This window comes from Mobula birostris, chromosome 2 (assembly GCF_030028105.1).
Source record: "Mobula birostris isolate sMobBir1 chromosome 2, sMobBir1.hap1, whole genome shotgun sequence".
NCBI classification, from domain to species: Eukaryota; Metazoa; Chordata; class Chondrichthyes; order Myliobatiformes; family Myliobatidae; genus Mobula; species Mobula birostris.
In genome coordinates, this window is record NC_092371.1 from 121,837,632 (window position 1) to 121,858,628 (window position 20,997).

General features: G+C 43.6%; 1 protein-coding gene and 1 long non-coding RNA gene across 4 annotated transcripts in view; one reads left to right on the forward strand and one right to left on the reverse strand.

Moving 5' to 3' along the window:
- fosl2 (FOS like 2, AP-1 transcription factor subunit) overlaps nt 1-7,135 on the reverse strand; it is a 38,578-nt gene extending 31,443 nt beyond the window's left edge. The window contains exons 1-2 of one of the 3 annotated variants that reach the window (XM_072247216.1): nt 6,503-7,135; nt 1,329-1,580 (exon numbers count right to left, since the gene is read on the reverse strand). In XM_072247216.1, the coding sequence (XP_072103317.1) occupies nt 1,329-1,580; nt 6,503-6,610 (360 nt within the window). In that variant the 5' untranslated portion in view covers nt 6,611-7,135. Of the gene's footprint in view, nt 1-1,328; nt 1,581-3,697; nt 3,796-6,052; nt 6,196-6,502 lie in introns of those variants that run through there. The other 2 variants (XM_072247229.1, XM_072247222.1) reach the window with 2 other exon arrangements.
- An 8,465-nt stretch (nt 7,136-15,600) lies between these two features.
- The window catches only part of LOC140190614 (uncharacterized), a 42,558-nt gene continuing 37,161 nt past the window's right edge, over nt 15,601-20,997 (forward strand). The window contains exon 1 of the long non-coding RNA XR_011883650.1: nt 15,601-16,002. This is a non-coding gene — a long non-coding RNA (uncharacterized lncRNA). The remainder of the gene's footprint in view (nt 16,003-20,997) is intronic.

Sequence of the window (20,997 nt, forward strand, 5' to 3'; positions counted from 1 at the left end):
TGCTTTTGTCCTCTAAACTTTTATTGGCAATCTTGCGATTCCACTTGCTTTAAAAATACGTCTTAATAAAATTACTCTCCAATACTTCCTGGCACTTTCAAAGATTACTGAATTTCAAGAGCATAGATATACTGCCCAGAAGAGCCCCCTGCACGCCCAAAGTTCTGCTGGTATCTGGTCTGTTAATGCAACTCTTCCTGCAGCTTTGGGGCCTCACTCCTACCTATATTACACCAATGCCACCTTCCTTGTAATTATACTGACCCACCAACCCCACCAATTTCCCCCTGCGTTAAACCTACCCCTCCCACTCTGCTCTGTATTACACTGATCCCTCCCACTGCCCCCTGCATTACACCCAACCACTTTAATCCTTCAATTCCATCATGGACAAAGGGAGCTGACAGTAACAGTTCACCCAATACTCGGGGTTTCCACTGCTCTCCACTGCCGGGGTCTTCCTCATTCAGATCACTTACTTATTTACCACACACACACACACACACACACACACACACACAGTACCCTCAGTCTACTGGCTCTGTGCTGGTTGCAAACAATTCCACCAGTCCCATTCCATCACCCTGCTTTCTTGTTGATGGCGACTGGAGATCAACTATTAAGGCTGATCACCTCACCACACAGTTTTAACAGGCCACACTTTATCATCCAAAACTCCTCATCAAACATCAGATTCTAACCGACACCAGCCCTAGAAGATACCCATGTCTTGGGCTCTGCATGGGCTTGAGGATCCACCTCTCCATTGTTATAGGAATGACTGCTCCGCCTTTGGCAGCCCTGCCTTCAATTGGCAGTGCTCCAAGGTCTGGAACTCTCTCCTCAAAACTCCCACCACTACTTCTTGTCCGAGACCCTACCTCTCTGACCAAGCATCCTTCCCTTTGCTAGCATGTCACATGGCGCAGCATCAAATTGCTCCTTAAAATTCTCTGGGTTGCATTGGCTATGTTATGTAAGACAACTGTTATTTATAGTGTGCGGTCTTCACTGGCAAGGATAAACTCCACATGCAATCCCTGACCACCCAGGAGAAGGCAGCAATAAGTCTTATCTGGGAGAAGCTAATGGGAATGTGGGGAGAATAAACTGAGATTTGTCTCGGATTAGTGTCAATAGCCACCTGACAGTCGGCACTGCTTCAATGGGCTAATTCGATGTTCCATGCCTGCAACGCACCCAATACACTGGGATAGATCGCTATAAGGCAGCACAGAGGCAGGTAAACTGCAAGTTATAAAAATCTGATAATAGAAGCCCATGGGCTAATATCAAACATTCAACGAAGACAAAAGTTGCATTCTCACCTGTTCATCCCTTTTCCTCCGTCCTCCTGTCTCTCCGATGGTTTTGATAACGCCAGGTCGGTGTAATGTGGTGGAGGATGGCGAGGAAATGCTGGTCCCTGGTAGATTGTAAGGATATGACCTCGGGTAGGGGCTGGACATGGAGGTTATGACAGTGGGCTGAACCATCCACTGCAGGTCCTGGCTGGTGGTGATGGCGGTGATAGTTGGGACGAAGGCACTGCTGGATCCTGGCATGTCTGCACGATACTTCTGATAGGGGTGAAGGAGGTGGAGAGGAAATGAAAGAGGAAAACAATGCAGTGAATCCCATGGCTGCAGCCCCATTACAGTACAATCAAAAGCAGATCATGCCGTGACCCTTAGACTGAACTGAAAACTATTCCTCCCACCACAGATGCTGCCTAACCTGATGAATCTTCCCAGCATTGTCATGGTTTTAAGATTTTCAACATCTCCAATTTTTAAAAAAAATATATTTCTCACAGCCCAGTCAAGCCCTTGTTCACACAGATTCCTTACAAATATCATCAAAAGCAATTTGACAAAGTCGTTTAAGGATGGAAGCAGGAATAGCTATCAACCCCTCCAGCATATTGTTAACTTCAGCACACTTTCCTGCCTGATCCCAATAACCCTTGATTACATCTGACATCCAAAATATCCAGTAACCAACTGAATAACCAATTTCAGGAAAAGGAAATAAAAGTACTGTAGGTGCTGGAAATCTGAAATATAAAATTCTGGAAACACTCAGCAAATCTTACAGCTTCCATGGAGGAAGGAAGCGGGAGAGAGAGACAGACATGCCAGCAACGTTGCATTGTCTATTCACAGGAATGGTCTCAGTAGTGGACCACTTCTTTAACCACTGTAGACCTAGTGATGATTGTGCTCACATGCAATTTTAGTAAGTTGGTAAGCAATTTTCCCCATGGATAATGATTACATGCCCCAGTCAGAGTGATTTGTAAGTTGGCAAAGTTCCCACAGAACGGAATAGAGCTTTTGATGCATCTTCAAGACTGCAAAACATGAAAGTGCTTTTGAAGTTCTTCAAGTGATGAAATAACCCAAAGCGTCAAACTCGGTTAAATTCTGAATGCATCTCAACTATCGACACACCAACATTACAGACACAATGAGCCTGGATATAGCCTTTCAAACTTTTGATGGAGCTAATAGCTGTGCATCCATCAGTAATGAAAAATGCGCGCACACACGCACAGAGAGTCTGAATATTTCATTGAATACTGCAACAAAACTGAATGCTGAGATTTAAAAACTGTCCCAAGGATGAAAGACTTCAGTTCTGCAGATTGACTGGAGAAGCATGATACATTTTCCTTAGAACAGGAATTACAGTGAGGGGATTTTAGAGGGATGTTTAAGATTGTGTGGAGTAGATAGAGAGAGACTGTTCCCATTGGAGAAAGGGTCAAGAACTATGGAGGACTAGAACTAGAATGAAAGTGACTGGCAAAAGAACCAAGAGTGACAGAATGAAATCTTACATAATGAGTGACCAGGGGCTGGAATGCCCTGTCGGGGGTAGTATGGGAAACAGATACAATTGTTTTGTTTTAAAGGGTGCTGAAATGTATCTGAAAGAAAATAATTTGTACAACTATGGAGCGATACCGGAAGAGTGGTACATAAAGCCAGTATAAAATCAATGGGTTGAGTAGCCTCCATCTATGCTGTAACCACCCTGGGATTCTGTGACTTCAAAAGTTTTGTGAGTATAATCCATTTTTCTATGCCCCTGAACTAAATGAAGCCTTGATGTTGTAACAGGCTAAAGTCTGTTTCCTGTCTCTGTGGTACATTCTAGCAATTTTCACTTAACTACAAATAAAAGTATATGAAAAAATACTTAGTTTATGGTTGAATGTGAATGCAAAATGCTAAGGACTCGCAATATGTATGCTTTTGTCAAAAATAACATTGGAGTTGTTCACCAATACAAAAGACAAATCTGTAGGAGGATCAAATTTGCTTTGGCAAATTCTGTTCCTAAACTTTTACCCATACATAAACATGTCTCTGATATGCACAATTTTATCTGTGAGCATATTACAGTTTACATTGCCTGCACTTATTTGATGCTAAATTATGCTCTGTCCACTGGTGATGGCACTGCTAACACCCCACATATTTAAGTGTGCACCTATAATTGTTGTTGCTCTATATATACTGCTAAATACTGCTCAGTTCCCTGTCTCAATACTTGCTGATCAGTGGAATTCAACAATTAAATCCCTATATGTTGGCAGCCAATTATGGGTGATAATTCTAACCAGACAACTCAAGTAGAGGATGCAAATGTAATATGGTCTTAAATCATTATCAAACATACTTATAGTTACCATTAAAAGTGGTTACTTGTAGCAGGGATTGAAAGTAGCCTCATTATCTAGATCCAAAACGATAACAGAAATGCAGGGCTTTGGGGAGATGAATTGTCCTTAGAGAGAGACAGAACAGACTTCAATTCAATGGGCTGAATATCCTCCATTTCCGGGATCTGGATACAAGACTAGCTGTAAAGTTAAAATTCTGTGGCTCTGCTCCCAAACACACACACACACACACACACACACACACACACACACACTCTTCCACTGCAGAGGTTGCTGTAATCAGCATTTTCAATGATCGCTCAGCAACAAACATCAGGACTCTGCCTGCCCCAGAGGGCCCAAGGTGGAAACCAGCCTAAAGTAGAGAAGAGCTCCCAGTACCTCGAACATCTTTAAACTACATCACTGGGCCACACTCTGGGGGGCTGCTGCCAGTGTGGGGGCTTGCTCTGCGCTAACTAGATGCCGACTTTCTTACGCCAGAAGACTGGCCACGCAACACGAGTTTTTCTTCAGTTTCAGAGCTCTCTACCATACTCTCAGATTGTGACAGGCGCTATAAAAATGTCACCATTTCTCTCTTATTTGTGCATACAGAGATGGAGATACACTCCAGTGGGTGGTGTTAGATTAATTCGATTTCTCTGCAGCCCCACACAACGTAACCACAATCGGCTCAAAAACAGACCCTTCTGCCCATCGAGTGCGTGCCGTCCATCAAGCACCAGTTACAGTATTCTCCCCTACGTTCCCAGCAAATCTTCCTCTTCTTGGTTTCTATTCACGGCACGCAAGTTATGGTGGCTAGTTATCCTAATAATCAGATGCGGCGACGTCCCGGGAACAAGGAACGTCCAGCTCCAGCTGGGAACGAGGAACCAACAGACACATTATAAACGGGCCCAATACGGTGCCACATCTGCGAGGGCAGGGAGAAGGAGCGACACGCCCAGTTGGCGGGGGTTGGAGTCGGATTTTATTCAAATAATTTTTAAAAACTGCAATAAAAGCAAGATATATTCTAATCCGGTATGGCTTCAAACCTCAGAACAAGAAGCCAACAAAACACCCACTGTGTGACAGGGAGAGTTGGGGTGTCGCCAGCAATGGACCGTGAAGCAATGGATTTACAGTAACTCAACACACACGCACACCGACAGAGTTAAAATGTGGGAGCCAGGGTGAAACTCTCCGCCCATGGGCGGTTGAATGTTCCACGAAATGCTTAAACTCCAGATAAATCCAAGAAGAAGAAAAAAAAGTCCTGAAAGAGCCGAGAAGGAAGGGAATTCTGCCAGCCACTGCCCGGAAAGGGTTTGTTTTTAAATGACAGTTTCGAGAAGGGTTGGTTCATTACAGGGAACCAATAAGGAAAATTTCATTTACAATCCCACCCTCGCGTTCTCCGGACTAGCCTGCTTTCCTGGAGACGGACCCCCGTTCTTTAAAAAAAGATAAAAGGAGCTCTGAAGCCTATTTTGTAATCTCAGCTAGTTGCGCAATATCCCCTTCAACTCGCTCCATTTCTTCACCGACCATTAAGGCAATAAATAATAAGGCGCGATGAATTGCATTAAATAAAGTTACATCAGACTGGGGCTGCAAATAAAGTGACAGGCGGCCCAGTTTTAACGAGCTGAGGTTGTTGGGGGGGGGGGGGTGGAAAGAGAGCCGAATCTTCGAAATGAGGAATTAGGACAAATATTCTAACGAATTTTTTAAATGATTTCATTTTGATGGAAAAAGTTTTGCCATTTTATCGCCAACTTTGGGCTGGAGTATTTAACGAGAGGGTGGGGATTTGTAGCCTCTGCCCTCGGTCGAAATATGACTGCATCTGAATTTTATTCACTATTTCTGGTCGGTCAGGAGGTGGGTGGGGGTGTTAAAGAGATGCAGATGAAATCTTAAGGGGGGAACGAGAGTGGAGAAAAAAATCTGGCGAGGCAAAATACGAGATAGAGAGTGTGAGAGGAGAAGATAGGCGGTGGAAGGGAGAGAAAGCACGAGAGGAGGGAGAGGAAGGGGACAAAGTCGTAAAGAACTCAGAAAAAGAGACAAAGTACAAAAACAGAAAGATCTATAAAGACATAACAACGGCTAAAGGGGGGGGGGGGTGGAAATCTGTGGAGAGGTTGAGAACGGAAGCCCGGGATCGCCCTTCGGCTGAGGACGGAGCCAAATCCCTGCGATCGATCCGAATCCACTTCTTCCACTTCTTTTGGGAAAGATTATTTGAGAAAGATCTCGTCCCATAGATACAAGCCCCAACAACAAAACTCGATTACACCAAGTGTCTCCGGCGACACGGAAATAACGCAGACTTGTGCCAGTATTAAACCTGTCTCTTTCAAAGCCCACCTGAACACACCGAGACGATCGTTAAGACCTGGTGATTCAACGCTTTATTCCAGGAAGAGCCTCTCTGACGGTGAACAGGCACACGATCCCAGTGCCGGCGTAGAACAACAGTTAACAAGCGCCAAGGAGCCGTTCACAGCCCAGAGTGGGGAGGCGGCAGAAGGGTGTTCTCTCTCTCTCTCTCTCTCTCTCTCACACACACTCTCTCTCTCTCTCATAGCTCACAGACCAACTCTCTCCATCCTCCGAATCTGCAGGTCGAGAAATACTCTGAGCTGCTAACCGGCTCCATAAGCAATTTGGAAGGTAATACGGAATTCAGTGCTCTTAACTGAAGTGCATTTGTTTGAGAATGCATTTGAGAGAGGTTACAAGATTTTATCCTATCGACAATCCCACACCAGCTCTTCTCCCAACCCCCACCACTTTCCACTGGGTCGCGGTCCTTACCTGAGAGCCGCCGATCGAGCCGCTGGTACCGAACACGATGTCCACGCTTCCCGGGGACGTGCTGCTGCGGGAGGACGTGTCGTATTTCCCGGGATATTCCTGGTACATGATCCCCCGTACAAATCAATCAGTGGTGTGTTTGGCTTTTTAATAAACCGGCCGTATTCCTCCTGGGTAGATTTAATCCCTGTGTCTGTAGATTTGTTGGCAAATGAATCTCCTGCTTAAAGAAACTCAAGCTTCTGAAATAAAACTCACTTCTGACAAGCACTTCCCAAGGTGTGTGCTTCTCAGACACATCCCCCTCTCTAAGTTCCCCGTTTGTTCCTTTTCTTACAGATTGAAGGGACGCCAACAATCCATAAATTTTCCGTATTCGCCCCCACCCACCCACCCACCCGAACTTTCTAGATTGAAACTTTAATAACTTTTTTAAAAATCGTGGTCTTTTTTTTTGCTCTACACTTCTTGCCTTTCGCGTGTTCGATCAGGTTGGCAATGACTAATGATTTGCGTTGCACCGCCCCCCCCCCCTCTCTTTCTCTCTCTCTCTCTCTCTCCGCCGGCAGTCAGCGAGATGCTTGCCGTTTCGTCTCTCGAGGTGGATGACTCAGTTCTCTGGTATTAAGCCTGCTCTTTTTATTTCTGACCCTCCCGCAGCCGAGGGGTTCACGTCAAAGCTGGTGGATCCGCCCAACGTTTCCGCCGGCTCATATCCTTGGCTGCCACCTCCCCAACCCTGACCTTTTTTTTGCTGCATTTATATATGTATGCACAAGTGTTTGCGAAAGGAGCTTACCAGCTTTCGGCAGTGCCCTTAAGTCATTATAACAATCAAGGTTTACATTCGAAGGTCTGATCAATGGTTTCGTCCATTGACGCAGGGTGATGCCTAAAAATGGATATTGCGTCAAATGATGCGGGCTGTGGGTTTCCTTGGTTAACATGACGTCTGTATGGAGGGATTCCCTTTCGCGTGTTCGAGCCATTAAGCAGACAGGGCAGGACGCCCCCCCCCCCCACCACCCCTCACTCCCCATTCATCGGCCCCTACCATAGACAAATAGACCACAGATCCCTCTCCTAAACATTCTGCAGATGTTGAAAATTCAGAGCAATATGTTGGAGGAATTCAGCAAGTTAGATGGCATCTCTGCTGCGAGCCGAGACCCGTTATTAGGACTAGAAAGGAAGGCGACAGACGCCAGAATAAAAAGGTGTGGGAGGGGGTGTGGAGGGGAGGGAGGGCAAGCTAGAATGTGATAGGTGAAGCCAGGTCACTGGGAAAGGTAAAGGGTTTGGAGAAGAAGTAATCTCTTTCCTGCCCTTTCTGGTGCATGCACGATTCCGAGTCTCTTAACGAGGAGAAGTCGGCCTTTTAGCAACCGCATGTTCCAGATGTTGGGCAACTTGCTGCTTTTTAACCAGAACTCCGGCTCCCACGTTGAGAGAGGATCGGGAGAGGAATCTTCCCTGGATCAAAAAGTGTGCGGGATAATCGTGCTTGGGTTAACAAGCAAGAGACCTTTTCCTGGGTTGAAATACAAAGCGTCCAATAGAATTTCCCCGGGTTACAATGTAGAGCCTGCGCTATGGGAAAGGGCGAATGTTATATCTATTCAGGATTAAAATGTGAAATCGTCTCGGGAAGGTAAAAGGTACCGAGATACCAAAAAAGAAGCCACTTAAAGCTTTTTAAAATGTTTGATGGTTTAAACAGCGGGTTGAAACGCTTTCGTCAACGATTACCTTTCGGGGATAAGGACATTTCCTGCGTTTATGCGGTTCATTGTGTGTAAAGTGAATAGGTCAAACATGAAAGAGCCCATTTAAAATCTTTTTTTAAAACATGTTGAGTTTAGGTCTTTACTTACTTTAAGTTTAAGAGCGAGATTTTTTAAGTGATTTTATCGACAGTAGGAAGGTGAACAAGTGTGTCCACTCTTCTTTTTCTCTCCGAACTTTTCTTCACATTTACTTTGATGGTGAATATAGCCATGTCATTTCCGCGCCCGGGGGCTCCTGTGATAACCCCCGTCACACTGTTTCCCCTACACCGTGGAACTCTTCAGTAAATAGGCTCGCTTTCGGCTCTGATCAGCCCACGGGTGTACAATGATTGCTTCACTAGGCCATTTAAGTGACACGCGCTCCGTCCAGCGAAAGGGGGCGGATCAAAGCCCCTACATGTTTCCATGTGGAAAAAAGCATGTTTGGCAAAGGCTCTCCACGTTCAAAACCCACCACTTACGCGATACTTGAAAATCAAGGGTTTATTTTTACTCTTTGCTTTGTGCTAAATGTTATGAAACAATTAGCAGGATTTTCCATTCCCAGAAAGTACACTTCACAGAATCATAGGCATTCAGCTTAGTATCATTGTCATACAGCCATCATGCCCATGCCATCACTGATCTATGCTAGCCCCATTATTTACCTGCATTCGGTCCAATTCAAATACTTAAATGCTGCGAGAACCTGTACCACCCTCTCGGGCAGTGGTGGAGGCTCCAATACCCTCTGCGCGAAAAAAAAATCCCCCTCGTATCCCATTTTGAAATTCCTACTTCTTACCTTAAACCTTGGACAGCCCCGCTACGGGAAAATATTATCAACCCTACCTCCCTAATTATTTTTAAAAAACCTTCATCAGGTCATTTAAAGTACAAAGTGAGTTTATTGTCAAAGTACATATATGTCACCGTAAACCCCCCCCCCCCCGGTTCATTTTCTTGTGTGCATGCTCAATAAATCCATAATAGAATCAATGAAAGACCACGCCAACTTGGGCGTTCAACCAATATGCAAAAAGACGTCAAACTGTGCAAATACAAAAATAAAGAAATAATAATAAAAATAAATAAGCAATAAATATCGGGAACACGAGATGAAGAGTCCTTGAAAGTGCGCCCATAGGTTGTGGGAACATTTCAGCGAGGGGAAAATGAAGCTGAGTGAAGTTATCCCCTTTCGTTCAAGAGCCTGATAGTTGAGGGGGTGATAACTGCTCCTGAACCTGGTGGTGTGAGTTCTGAGGCTCCTGTGCCTTCTTCCTGATGGCAGCAGAGAGAGGAGAGCATGACCGGATAGTGGTCATCCCTGATGGTGGATGCTGCTTTCCTGCGACAGCACTCCATGTACATGTGGTCAATGGTGGGGAAGGCTTTTCCATTCCTGGACTGGGCAGTATCCATTACTTTTTGTGGAATTTTCCATTCAAGGGCATTGGTATTTCCATACCAGGCTGTGTTGCAGCCAGTCAGTATACTCATCACCACACATGTAAATAAGTTTGTCAAAGTTTTAGATATTATGCTGAATAGTTGCAAATTCCTAAGGAAGTAGAGGCTTTCTTCATAATTGCACCTATGTGCTGGGCCCAGGACAGGTCCTCTGAAATTATTACACAGATGAATTTAAAGTTGTGGACCCTCTCTACATCTGCTCCTCCAGTAAAGACTGGCTCATGGACCTCTGCTTTCCTCCTCCTGAAACCAATATTGGCTTGTTGGTCTTGCTGACATTGAGTGAGAGGTTGTTGTTATGGCATCACTCAGCCAGATTTTCAATCTCCCTCCTATATGCTGATTCGTCACCACCTTTGATTTGGCCAACAATGGTGGTGTCCTCAGCAAACTTAAATATGGCATTGGAGCTGTGCTTTGCTATGCAGTCATAAGTGTGTGGCAAATAATACAGATAATAGTACAGACAATAAGTCATAATTCCTCAGCCTACACCACTCCAGGGAAAACAAAACCATCCTGTCCAGTCTCTCCGTAAAACTCTCTGCATCAGTTCCACAGCAGTTTTTGAAGATTGCTGTCATCTTTTTCAAAACATCCAAAGTCCTTATGCAATGGATTAAATGGAAATGAATGCTACAATATTGGCAACAATAGCTTGCACAATGTTTGTTACATCTTTAAAGTAGAAAGTGGAACACCAAAGCATTTTACAAAAGTATTTGAGGATGTGTCACTAAAACTTTGGTCAAAGGTATTGAGGAATGGCCCATTGTCAGAGCAAATTCATTGTCCTAGAATAACAGTGATTTTATAAATCACTGGAGATTCCAAGTCAAATATGTCAAAATTCAAGACTGGAATGTTGTGAGGAAGGCTGGACAACTGGAATTTTGGAAGTACAGTTGGATTAGGAGGGATTATGTTGTGGAAATAAATCAGAAAGGTCTGGAAGCACTCAGCAGATCAAGCAGCATCTTTAGAGAAAGAAACAGTTTCAGATCGAAAAGTAAATTCTCCACCAGATTTTCTATTTCAGGCTTCTGGTCTGAGCATAGAAACATAGAACCATAGAAAACCTACAGCACATTACAGGCCCTTTGGCCCACAAAGCTGTGCTGAACATGTCCTTACCTTAGAAATTACCTAGGGTTACCCATAGCCCTCTATTTTTTAAGCCCCATGTACCTATCCAGGAGTCTCATAAAAGACCCTATCATATCTGACTCTACCACCATCACTGGCAGCCCATTCCATGCACTCACCACTCCCTGCGTAAAAAATTTACCACTGACATCTCTTCTGTACCTACTTCCAAGCACCTTAAAACTGTGCCTTCTCGTGCTAGCCATTTCAGCCCTGGGAAAAAGCCTCTGACTATCCACTTGATCAATGCCTCTCATTATTTTATACACCTCTATCAGGTCACCTCTCATCCTCTGTCACTCCAAGGAGAAAAGGCTGAGTTCACTCAGCCTATTCTCATAAGGCATGCACCCCAAAAGGTGTTGGCACATGGCCAAGTGGCTAAGGCATTCATCTAGTGATTTGAAGGTTGCTAATTCAAGCCTTGGCTGAGGCAGCATGTGTGTCCTTGAACAAGGCACTTAACCACACATTGCTCTGTGACGACACCGGTGCCAAGCTGCGTGGGTCCTAATGCCCTTCTCTTGGACAACATTGGTGGCGTGGAAAGGGGAGACTTGCAGCATGGGCAACTGCTGGTCTTCCATACAACCTTGCCCAGGCCTGCGCCCTGGAAACCTTCCAAGGCACAAATCCATGGTCTCATGAGACCAGTGGATGCCTGTAATGCTCCTCAATCCAGGCAACATCCTTGTAAATCTCCTCTGCACCCTTTCTATGGTTTCCATATCCTTCCTGTAGTGAGGTGACCAGAACTGAGCACAGTACTCCAAGTGGGGTTTGATCAGGGTCATACAGAGCTGCAACATTACCTCTCGGCTTCTGAACTCAGTCCCATGATTGATGAAGGCCAATGTACCATATGCCTTCTTAACCACAGAGTCAACCTGCGCAGCAGTTAGTGATTTTTATTTAGTTTTCTTTAAAGGATTGGGAAGGAGAAGGAAGAAGTAATTAGCTGAGAGTGATATGAGATCTACTAGGAAATGGGGAGCAATAAAACTGAGATTGTAAAAAGTTATGACACAGAAGGCCACACTGTCATAGCATCTGCTGGCAACAACTGACCCCAGGTGCAGACTAATAGCAGACTTCCATGTGGAGATGGAAACATGAGTTTATATCTTGGAATTCCAGCAGAAAATTGGTGGTTTGACTGGACAGTATCACGAGACAAATCATTCTCAGAACAAGGACCCTGCGATAATGGCTAATTGGGAGTCTGCTTTAACGAATCCCCGCATGCAGAAAACCCATGCCAATCAAAATAAACTTGACAAGATTAAACAGAAAGAACAAGGGCTTAAAGACTCTAGTTAAGACAACAATTGACAAACACAGCTGCTTTAGAAACCTTGGAGCCTAATGCTCTATGGTTCTCCGCACAGACCAACAGAGTTCATTGCACATACAGCCCATTGTTCCAGACAGTACGGAAATAATTCCTTCATCCCACCATATCCAAGTCAGCTATTAATCACTGACCCCACTAGATGCTCCATGATTCTACTCACCTACAAGCTGGGGGAAATTTACAGTGGCTAGTTAACCCAATGTTTTGGAGTGTGGGAGGAAACTGGAGCACCCAAAGAAAACCCGGTGAACAAAGGAAGAACATGCAAACTCCACACAGATAGTGTTAGAGATCAGAATTGAACCCAGGATTGTAGACAACTTCTGTCCAGCTGTATTGAATCTATTGAATGATCCCCTAGATTGATAAGATGGATTCTTGACCTCACATTCTACCTTGCACCTTCTCGTCTACTAGCACTGCACTTTCTCCGTAACTGTAATACTTTATTCTGTATTCTGTTATTGTTTTTCCCTTGTACCTTCTCAATGTGATGATGTAATGAAACGATCTCTATGGATGGCATGATAACTAAAGTTCTTCACTGTTTCTCAGAGCATGTGACAATAATAAACCAATTTAATTCAATTCAACTGAGTAGGGCAGTTGCTCGATCAATGGCACCATTGTGCTGCCTATACCAGATGAGAAAACTAATGAGCCAGAACATCCAACATCACTTGCTGAATTTTTCCTCAGGATTATGGGCAGTCATCAGTAACTACTCAACAACCATGCCGATTTCTTACTGATGATTCCAGCACCACACCACTGTGTGTGCACAAAGCCACATGACTGGCCCTGTCAAAAACATGCAGTTTGGCTTCCTGGTCTTGTACTTGAGTGGGCATTTGAGAGTGGAACCAACTTGCTTTGGTGCCATAGAAGACAAAAATTACTATTGGATAATATTTTGTAAGACTATAAGATATAGGAGTAGAGTTAGGCCATTTAGATTAGATTAGATTCAACTTTATTGTCATTGTGCCAAGTACAGATACAAAGCCAATGAAATGCAGTTAGCATCTGACCAGAAGTGCAAAAGTATTTAGCCCGTTGGGGCTGCCCTGCCACTCAATCACAACTTATTTTTGCTTTCAGCTCCATTCTTCTGCCTTCTTCCTGCTACTCTTAACCCTCTTAGCCAATCAAGAACCTATCACCTATCAATCGCTGTCTTAAATACATCCAATTACTTAGCCTCCACCACCCTCTATGAATTTCACAGATTTACCACCCTTCAACTGAAGAGATTCCTCCTTATCTCCGTTCTAAAGGGAAGTCTCTTTATTCATAGCCTGTGCTCTCAGATCCTAGTAATGGAAACATCCTTATTTATTTATGTATTGATCTATTTATTTATTGAGATACAGTGCAGAATAAGTCCTTCCAGCCTTTCAAGCCACTCCGCCCAGCAGTACCTTGATATAACCCAAGTTTATTCATGGGACAATTTACGAGGACTAATTAACCTACCAACTGGCATGTCTTTGGATTGTGGGAAGAAACCAGAGCACCCAGAGGAAACTCAAGTGTTCACGGGGAGAACGTACAAACTCCTTACAGGCAGTGGCTGGTATTGACCCCGGGTCACTACCATGCTGCTCTCCTCTCAACGTCCAGTCTCTCCAGGACTTCCAGTATAGAGTAGGTTTCAATGAGATCTTTTCATGCAGAATGTCATGGAGTCTTACCACACAGAAACAGGTCTTTCAGCCCTCTGAGTCTGAGTCTGCACCGACCATCACGCACCCACTTACTCAGCTCTCGTTTTATTTTCCTCACGTCCCCATCAACTCCCCCGGATTCTATTGCTCATCCACACATGAGGGACAACTTACAGCGCCGTGCAACCTCTCAATCCACGTCTCCTCAGGGTGAGCGGAAGCCTATGGAGTCCCAGGGAGAACGTGCAAGCTCCGCGCAGGCAGAATCGGATGTCAGGATTGAACTTGGGTTGGTGGAGCAATGCAGCAGTGACTATATTCTTATACTCTATACTTCGTGGCATGCGCCTCTGCCAAGTGTGCAGTCAGCATTCTGCATCTGTCTTTTAGTTGTGTGTGCTGTGTGAATCCATGGGAATCTATGAAGCAAGAGTCCATTTTCCTGGGTGAGCGTTTCATTAACAGAATTGAGTGGGGTAGCCTTTTTTTCCACTTTTAAATCAGGCTATAATTTTAGTGGTGGTTTATTGTCCAAGCCAGATTCCCTTTCTAATTTATGCACTGTAGCTATCTGGACAGGTTATTCTTAGAAAATTAAAAATATCTGTAACTTTATGCTTTGTTCTGAATTGACTGATTAAATGTGAAGACTTTACAGGGAAATGGTTGATCAGTTTTCAATGAAAAATTAAAATCAGTCAACTCCTTTGCAGAAATGCATGAACATACTTAATGCATGTATAAGGAAGTGTATCTTGTATGTTGATAGAGTCAAAGGGTATGTTGTAGAGTCAAAGGGAGATAGAGCATGGGAACAGGCCCTTGAATCCACTGAGTTCAATCACCCACTCGCAAGAATCCTACACTAGTTCCATTAATGAGCTCCCCACATTCACATCACATCTCCCCCATGTTCTACTAGTCACTTACACCCTAGGGAAGGTTTACAGTGGCCAATTAACCTATCTGTCTTTGTTATGTGGGACAAAACTGGAGGAAACCCATACAGTCACAAGAAGGACATACAAACTCCAAACAGGCAGAAGCGGGAGTCAGGAACGAACCAGTTCTCTGCTGCTGAGAGGTAGTGGTTCTACTAGATGCAAACTCTGCCACCCTCACTGGTAATATTAATTATCAATAAGTTTTAAAGGAATCTTATCAGGGCTTTGGGCTTTTAATAGCTGACAACAGTTTCACTGTGCAGTCTACCGACCAGAAATGATCACATGGTTTAAACCCAAATAATCAAGGGGCTTATGCTAAGTTTTTTACAAAAACAGGAAAGTGTAACTCCTTTGGTTTTATTGAGCTCTATTCAGAAGTAGTGTCCTGTGCTGAACATTTTGGCAAGCTGCTTGTACTGTTCTTTTTCTTTCTTGGAACGTTTATTGTTTTACTTGTAACAAACACTGTGCGAAATGCCAGCTCTTTATTTCCAGCTGCGCCTTGCCATTTTTGTAATACTGACCTTCTTTACGCTCTCCAGCTTTTAACTTGGTTTATGTTTCACCCTCTGTACAATTGCCTGCAGCTGCGTATACATCTTCCATTCTGGTCACTTGCAAAGATTTCTTTTTGCTGCCTTATAAGGGATAATCTGATATTCAGGACAATATCCAGTAATAAATCTTCCTCTTTGGAGATTTCACATTCCTGATCCGCCCAAACACCCTGCCAACCCAGACTCTATCAATGAGCCTCAGACTGAGGCAAAGATCCCGTTCCTTCCTAAGGCCCTATTCAGCATTTTGAGCAGGACATGGATCACAGCCTGTAAAGATCTCTCTGTTGATAGGAGACCTGAAGATCCCAGCAGTGTGTTGAGTGGGTGGTTGGAAGGTTAGGGGCTTTGTGATCTGGCCACCCATCGACTACGATTCATCTCAAAAAGACAATTCTTATCTCACAATTCTTGGTACACAGGTCCATTCATTACAGTTCTTTAAGTGCTTGAATGGGAATCTTTTAAAAGCAGCAAAGATTTCTGCAGTATCTCCATCACCTTTTTAATTGCTGACATCCAGACTCCTCTGAGCTGAAGGTGTTTCATCTGGTCATCTCTGATTCTCCTGCCAAATAACAAAGGTAAGACACTCTCTGCCAAGGGAAATGCACTATAGTTTACTTCCTTTACAAGTTTTGATAATTTTATACACAATTAAATCTGGATGTGTCTTAACTGAGGGAGGTGGTAGAGTCATCGTCATATTGCATGGAAACAGGCCCTTTGGTCTAATCTGTCCGTGCCAACCAAGCTGCCAGTCTTACCTATTTCCATTCACCCATATCCCTCTAAACCATTCCGATCCATATCCAAGTGCTTTTTAGGTATTGAACAACTATTCTTCTTAATTAATATCAATAACTTGAACTTAGGTGTACAGGACATAATTTCTAAATTAAAGATAACTCAACAATTGAAGCCATAGTACACTGTGAGGAAGCAAGTAAGAGACTTCAAGGCGTTACATATAACCTGCTGAAACAGGCAAATTAGTGACGGATGAAATTTAATACCCAGAACTGTGAAGTGTTACATTTTGGAAAGAAGGATGAGGGGAGGCAATATAAACTAGAGAGGATAATACTGACAGGGATATAATGAAGATAGACCTGGGAGCATATAGTAATAATAATAACTTATTTAACAGAGCACCTTTCATACAGACGATGTAGTTCAAAGTGCTTTACAATGGGATAAAGTGCAGACATGAAAATAAAAGGCCAAAAGATGTTAGTGAAAAGCAAGAATAAATAAATAGGTTTAGAGCTGGCATTTAAACGTGTCAACTGAGTCTGCATCCCATATAGTTTTAGGTATTGAGTTTCACATTTTAGGAGCATAGTTCAAAAAAGCTGATCTGCCGATGATCTTTTGAGGGAGATGGTTTAAATTTAAGGGAGCAGTGGAAGTAGACCTGAGAGCTCGAGCAGAATTTCAGAACAAAAGCAAATCGGTGATCCACTCTGGTCCCAGACCATTCAGACCTTAAACACGGGGAAGAGAATTTTAAAATCAATTCTACAAGATACAGAAGCCAACGCAGAGTAATTAGACGGGAATTATATGTGCCTTCATACTAGTTTTGGTTAAAAGTCTAGCAGCTGCATTCTGACTGAGTTGACGTTTGTCAATAGATTGCTTTGGAAGGCCAGTAGAAAGTGCACTGTAGTATTATGAAGTCCCAGGGCAGGTTGAAAAAGTGGGTAACACATGGGATATTTGGGTTTATAACTAAGAGCCATAAAGTATAGAGAAATACCAGAAGAACAAGCCTTTATAAAAATGGTGCTTCAACCATGACTAGAGTATAGTGTTTTATAAAACCATAAAGGCTCTGCATTAGGTGAATACATACACGAGGAATTCTGCAGATGCTGGAAATTCAAGCAACACACATCAAAGTTGCTGATGAACGCAGCAGGCTAGGAAGAGGTACAGTCGACGTTTCGGGCTGAGACCCTTCGTCAGGACATACAGTCATTTTCCCAGGGAAAAGAGTATTAAAAAAAAGAGACAGTTTGCACCTGAACTGGAAGGAGACTAATGTCCTGGTGGGAAGGTTTGCTAGTGCTGCACAGTGGAGTTTAAACGAGAGTTGCAGCGGGATGGGAACCATAATGCCAGACCAATTAGTGGAAAGGTGGTGGGAGGGATGTTGCTGAGACCTCACACCGAGTCAGGAACCAAAAGGCGGAGTATGGTGGAATTAATGTCCTGAGCTGTGTGTATTTCAATGCATGATGTATCACAGGAAAGGCAGATGAGCTCAGGGCATGAATCAACACCTGCAATTATGACAGCCATTAGTGAGACTTGTTTGCAGGAGGGACAGGACTGGCAGCTCAGTATTCCGGCTTCAGTTATTTAGATGCGACAGAGCAGGAGAGATTAAAGGAGAAGGGATGCTGTTATGAGTCAGGGAAAATGTCACAACAGTGCTCAGTCAGGACAGACTGAAGAACTCATTTAGTGAGGTGTTATGGGTGGAACTGAGAAATGAGAAAGGTAAGACCACATTAGTGGGCTATATTAAGGACAACCCAACAGTAAAAGGGATTTGGAGGAACACATTTGCAAGAAACATAAGGTTGTTATAGTGGGTGATTCTATCTTTCCACATATTGACTGGGACTCCCTCACTGTAAAAGGACCAGATGGGACAGAGTTTGTCAAATCTATTCAGGAAAGTTTCCTTATTCAGTCCATAGAGATCCCAATGAGAGATTATGCAATACTTGATCTGCTATTAGGGTATGAGACAGGGTAGGGAACCCTGTGTAGGACAGCACTTTGCACTTAATGATCACAATCCCATTAAGGCAAAAATATAGATCTGGCCCACAGGTTGAGATTCTAAATAGGAGAAAGACCAACTTTGATGATATCAGAAAGGATTTGGCAAGTGTGAATTGGGATAGGCTGTTTTCTGCCAAACATGTACTTGGAATGTGGGAGGCCTTCAAAAATGAAATTTTGAGAGTACAAAGCTTATATGTGCCTCAGAATAAAAGGCAAAGATAACAAGCATAGATAACTTTGGTTTTCAAGAGATATTGAGGCCCTGGTTAAGAAAAAAAAGGTGCATTGCAGGTACAGGCAGGTAGGTACAAATGAGGTGCTTATGGAATATAAGAAATGCAAGAGAACCCTTAAGAAAGGTATCTGGAGGGTTGAAAGAAGGCATAAAGTTGCCCTAGCAGACAAGGTGAGGGAGAATACAAAGGGATTCTACAGATACGTTAAGAGGAAAAGGATTGCAAGGGATAAAATTGGTCATCTGGAAGATCAGAACGGTAATCCATGTGTGGAGCCAAAGGAGATGGGGAGATGTTTTATAATTTTTTTGCATCTGTATTTACTCGAGAGACTGACCCAACTTCATAGATTCCTGTACAAATTACAGAGAAGGAGGTGTTTGCTGTCCTGAGGCAAATAAGGGTGGATAAATCCCCAGGGCCTGTCAAGGTGTTTCCTCAGACCCTAGAGGAGGCAAGTGGAGAAGTTGCCGGGGTCCTAGCAGAGCTATTTAAATCATCCTGAGCGACAGGTGAGGTACCAGAGGATTGGAGGATAACTAATATTGTTCCCCTGTTAAACAAAGACTCTAAAAATAAACCAGGAAATTATAGGCTGGTGAGCTTGACATCAGCATTGGGAAAAGTTATTGGAAGGTATACGGAGGGACCAGATATATAAGTATTTAGATAGACATGGTCTGAATACGGATCGCCAGCTTGGCTTTGTGCATGGTAAACCATGTCTAACCAATCTTATAGAGTCTTCAAGGAATTTACCAGGAAAGTCGATGAAGGCAAGGGAGTGGGTATTGTCTACGTGGACTTTTGTAAGGCATTTGACAAGGTCCTGCATGGGAGATTGGTTGAGAAGGTTCAGTCGCTCGGCATACAAGATAAGGTAGTAAATTGCATTAGATATTGGCTTTGTGGGAGAAGCCAGAGTGGTAGTAGATGGTTGCCCCTCTGACTGGAGGTCTGGGATTAGTGGAGGGCTGCAGGGACCGGTGCTGGATCTGGTATTGTTTGTCATCTGCATCAATGATCTGGATGATAATGCGGCTGACTGCATCTGCAAGTTTGCAAGTGACAACGAGATTGGTGGGGTGTAGTGGGTAATGAAGAGGGCTATCGTGGCTTGCAGAGGGATCTGCATCAGCTGGAAAAATGGGCTGAGAAATGGCAATTGGAATTTAATGCAGACAAATGTGAGGTGCTGCATTTCGGTAGTAACAGCCAGGGTAGGTCTTACTTAGTGAAAGGTAGAGCACTGAGGAGTCTGGTAGAACAAAAGGATCTGGTTCAAACTTCATTGAAACTGACATCACAGGTAGATAGGGCCATAAAGAAAGCTTTTATCACATTGGCTTTCATAAATCAAAGTATTGAGTACAGGAGATGGGATGTTATGTTGAAATTGTACACGACATTGGTGAGGCCTAATTTGGAGTACTGTGTGCAGTTTTGGTCACCTTCCTACAGGAAAGATGTAAATAATGCTGAAAGAGTGCAGAGAAAATTTACAAGGATGTTGTTGGGTCTGGAGGACCTGAGTTATAAGGAAAGATTGAATAGGTTAGAACTTTATCCCTTGGAACGCAGAAGATTGAGAGGAGGTTTAAGAGGAGAGTGGCATACAAAATTATGAGGCCATGTGTTAAGGGTGAAAGATAAAATCTTTGAGGGGAACATAAGGGGAAACATCTTCTCTCTGAGGGTCGTGAGAGTGTGGAACAAGCTGCCAGCATAAATGGTGCATGCAAGTTTGATTTAAACGTTTAAGAGAAATTTGGATAGGTAGGTGGATGTTAAGGGTATGGAGGGCTAAGTTCCTGGTGCGAGTTGACAAAAGTAGGCAGCTTAAATGGCTTAGCATGGGCTAGATGGGCCAAAGGTCTGTTTCTGTGCTGTACTTTTCTTAGACTCTATGACTCAACATCTAGGAAGCTTTAACATGAGAGGAGAAAGATTTAAAAGGAACCAGGGAGTAACTCCTTCACCCAGAGGGTGGTATGTATATGTTACGAGCTGCCAGATAAAGAGGTTGAGGTAGATATAAAAATAACATGTAAAAGACATTTGGACAGGTATATGGATAGGAATGGTTTAGGGCAGGGGTTCCCGACCTTTTTTATGCCATGGACCCCTACCATTAACCAAGGGGTGCTTGGACCCCAGGTTTAGAGGGATGTAGGCCAATTGTGAGCAAATGAAACTCACTCAGAAGAGCACCTTGTTCAGCATGGATGTGTTGTGTTAAAGGGCCTGTTTCCATTCTGTATTATTCAATAATGTAATATGGTGCGAGTTATAGGCATCACACTACAGGGAAGATGTGACGTCTTTGGAGAGGGGGCAGAAGAGATGTATTGTACCAAAGTGAGAATTACCTGAAATAGAAGGGAGATTCTGAAGTTGTTCTTTGAACAGAGGAAGCTGCCAGGAGATCTGATAGGGGTATTTAAGATAATGAAGAGTAAAGTTCAAAGTAAATTTTACTATCAACGTACATATACGTCACCTTACACAACCCTGACATTAATTTTCTTGTGGACATACTAA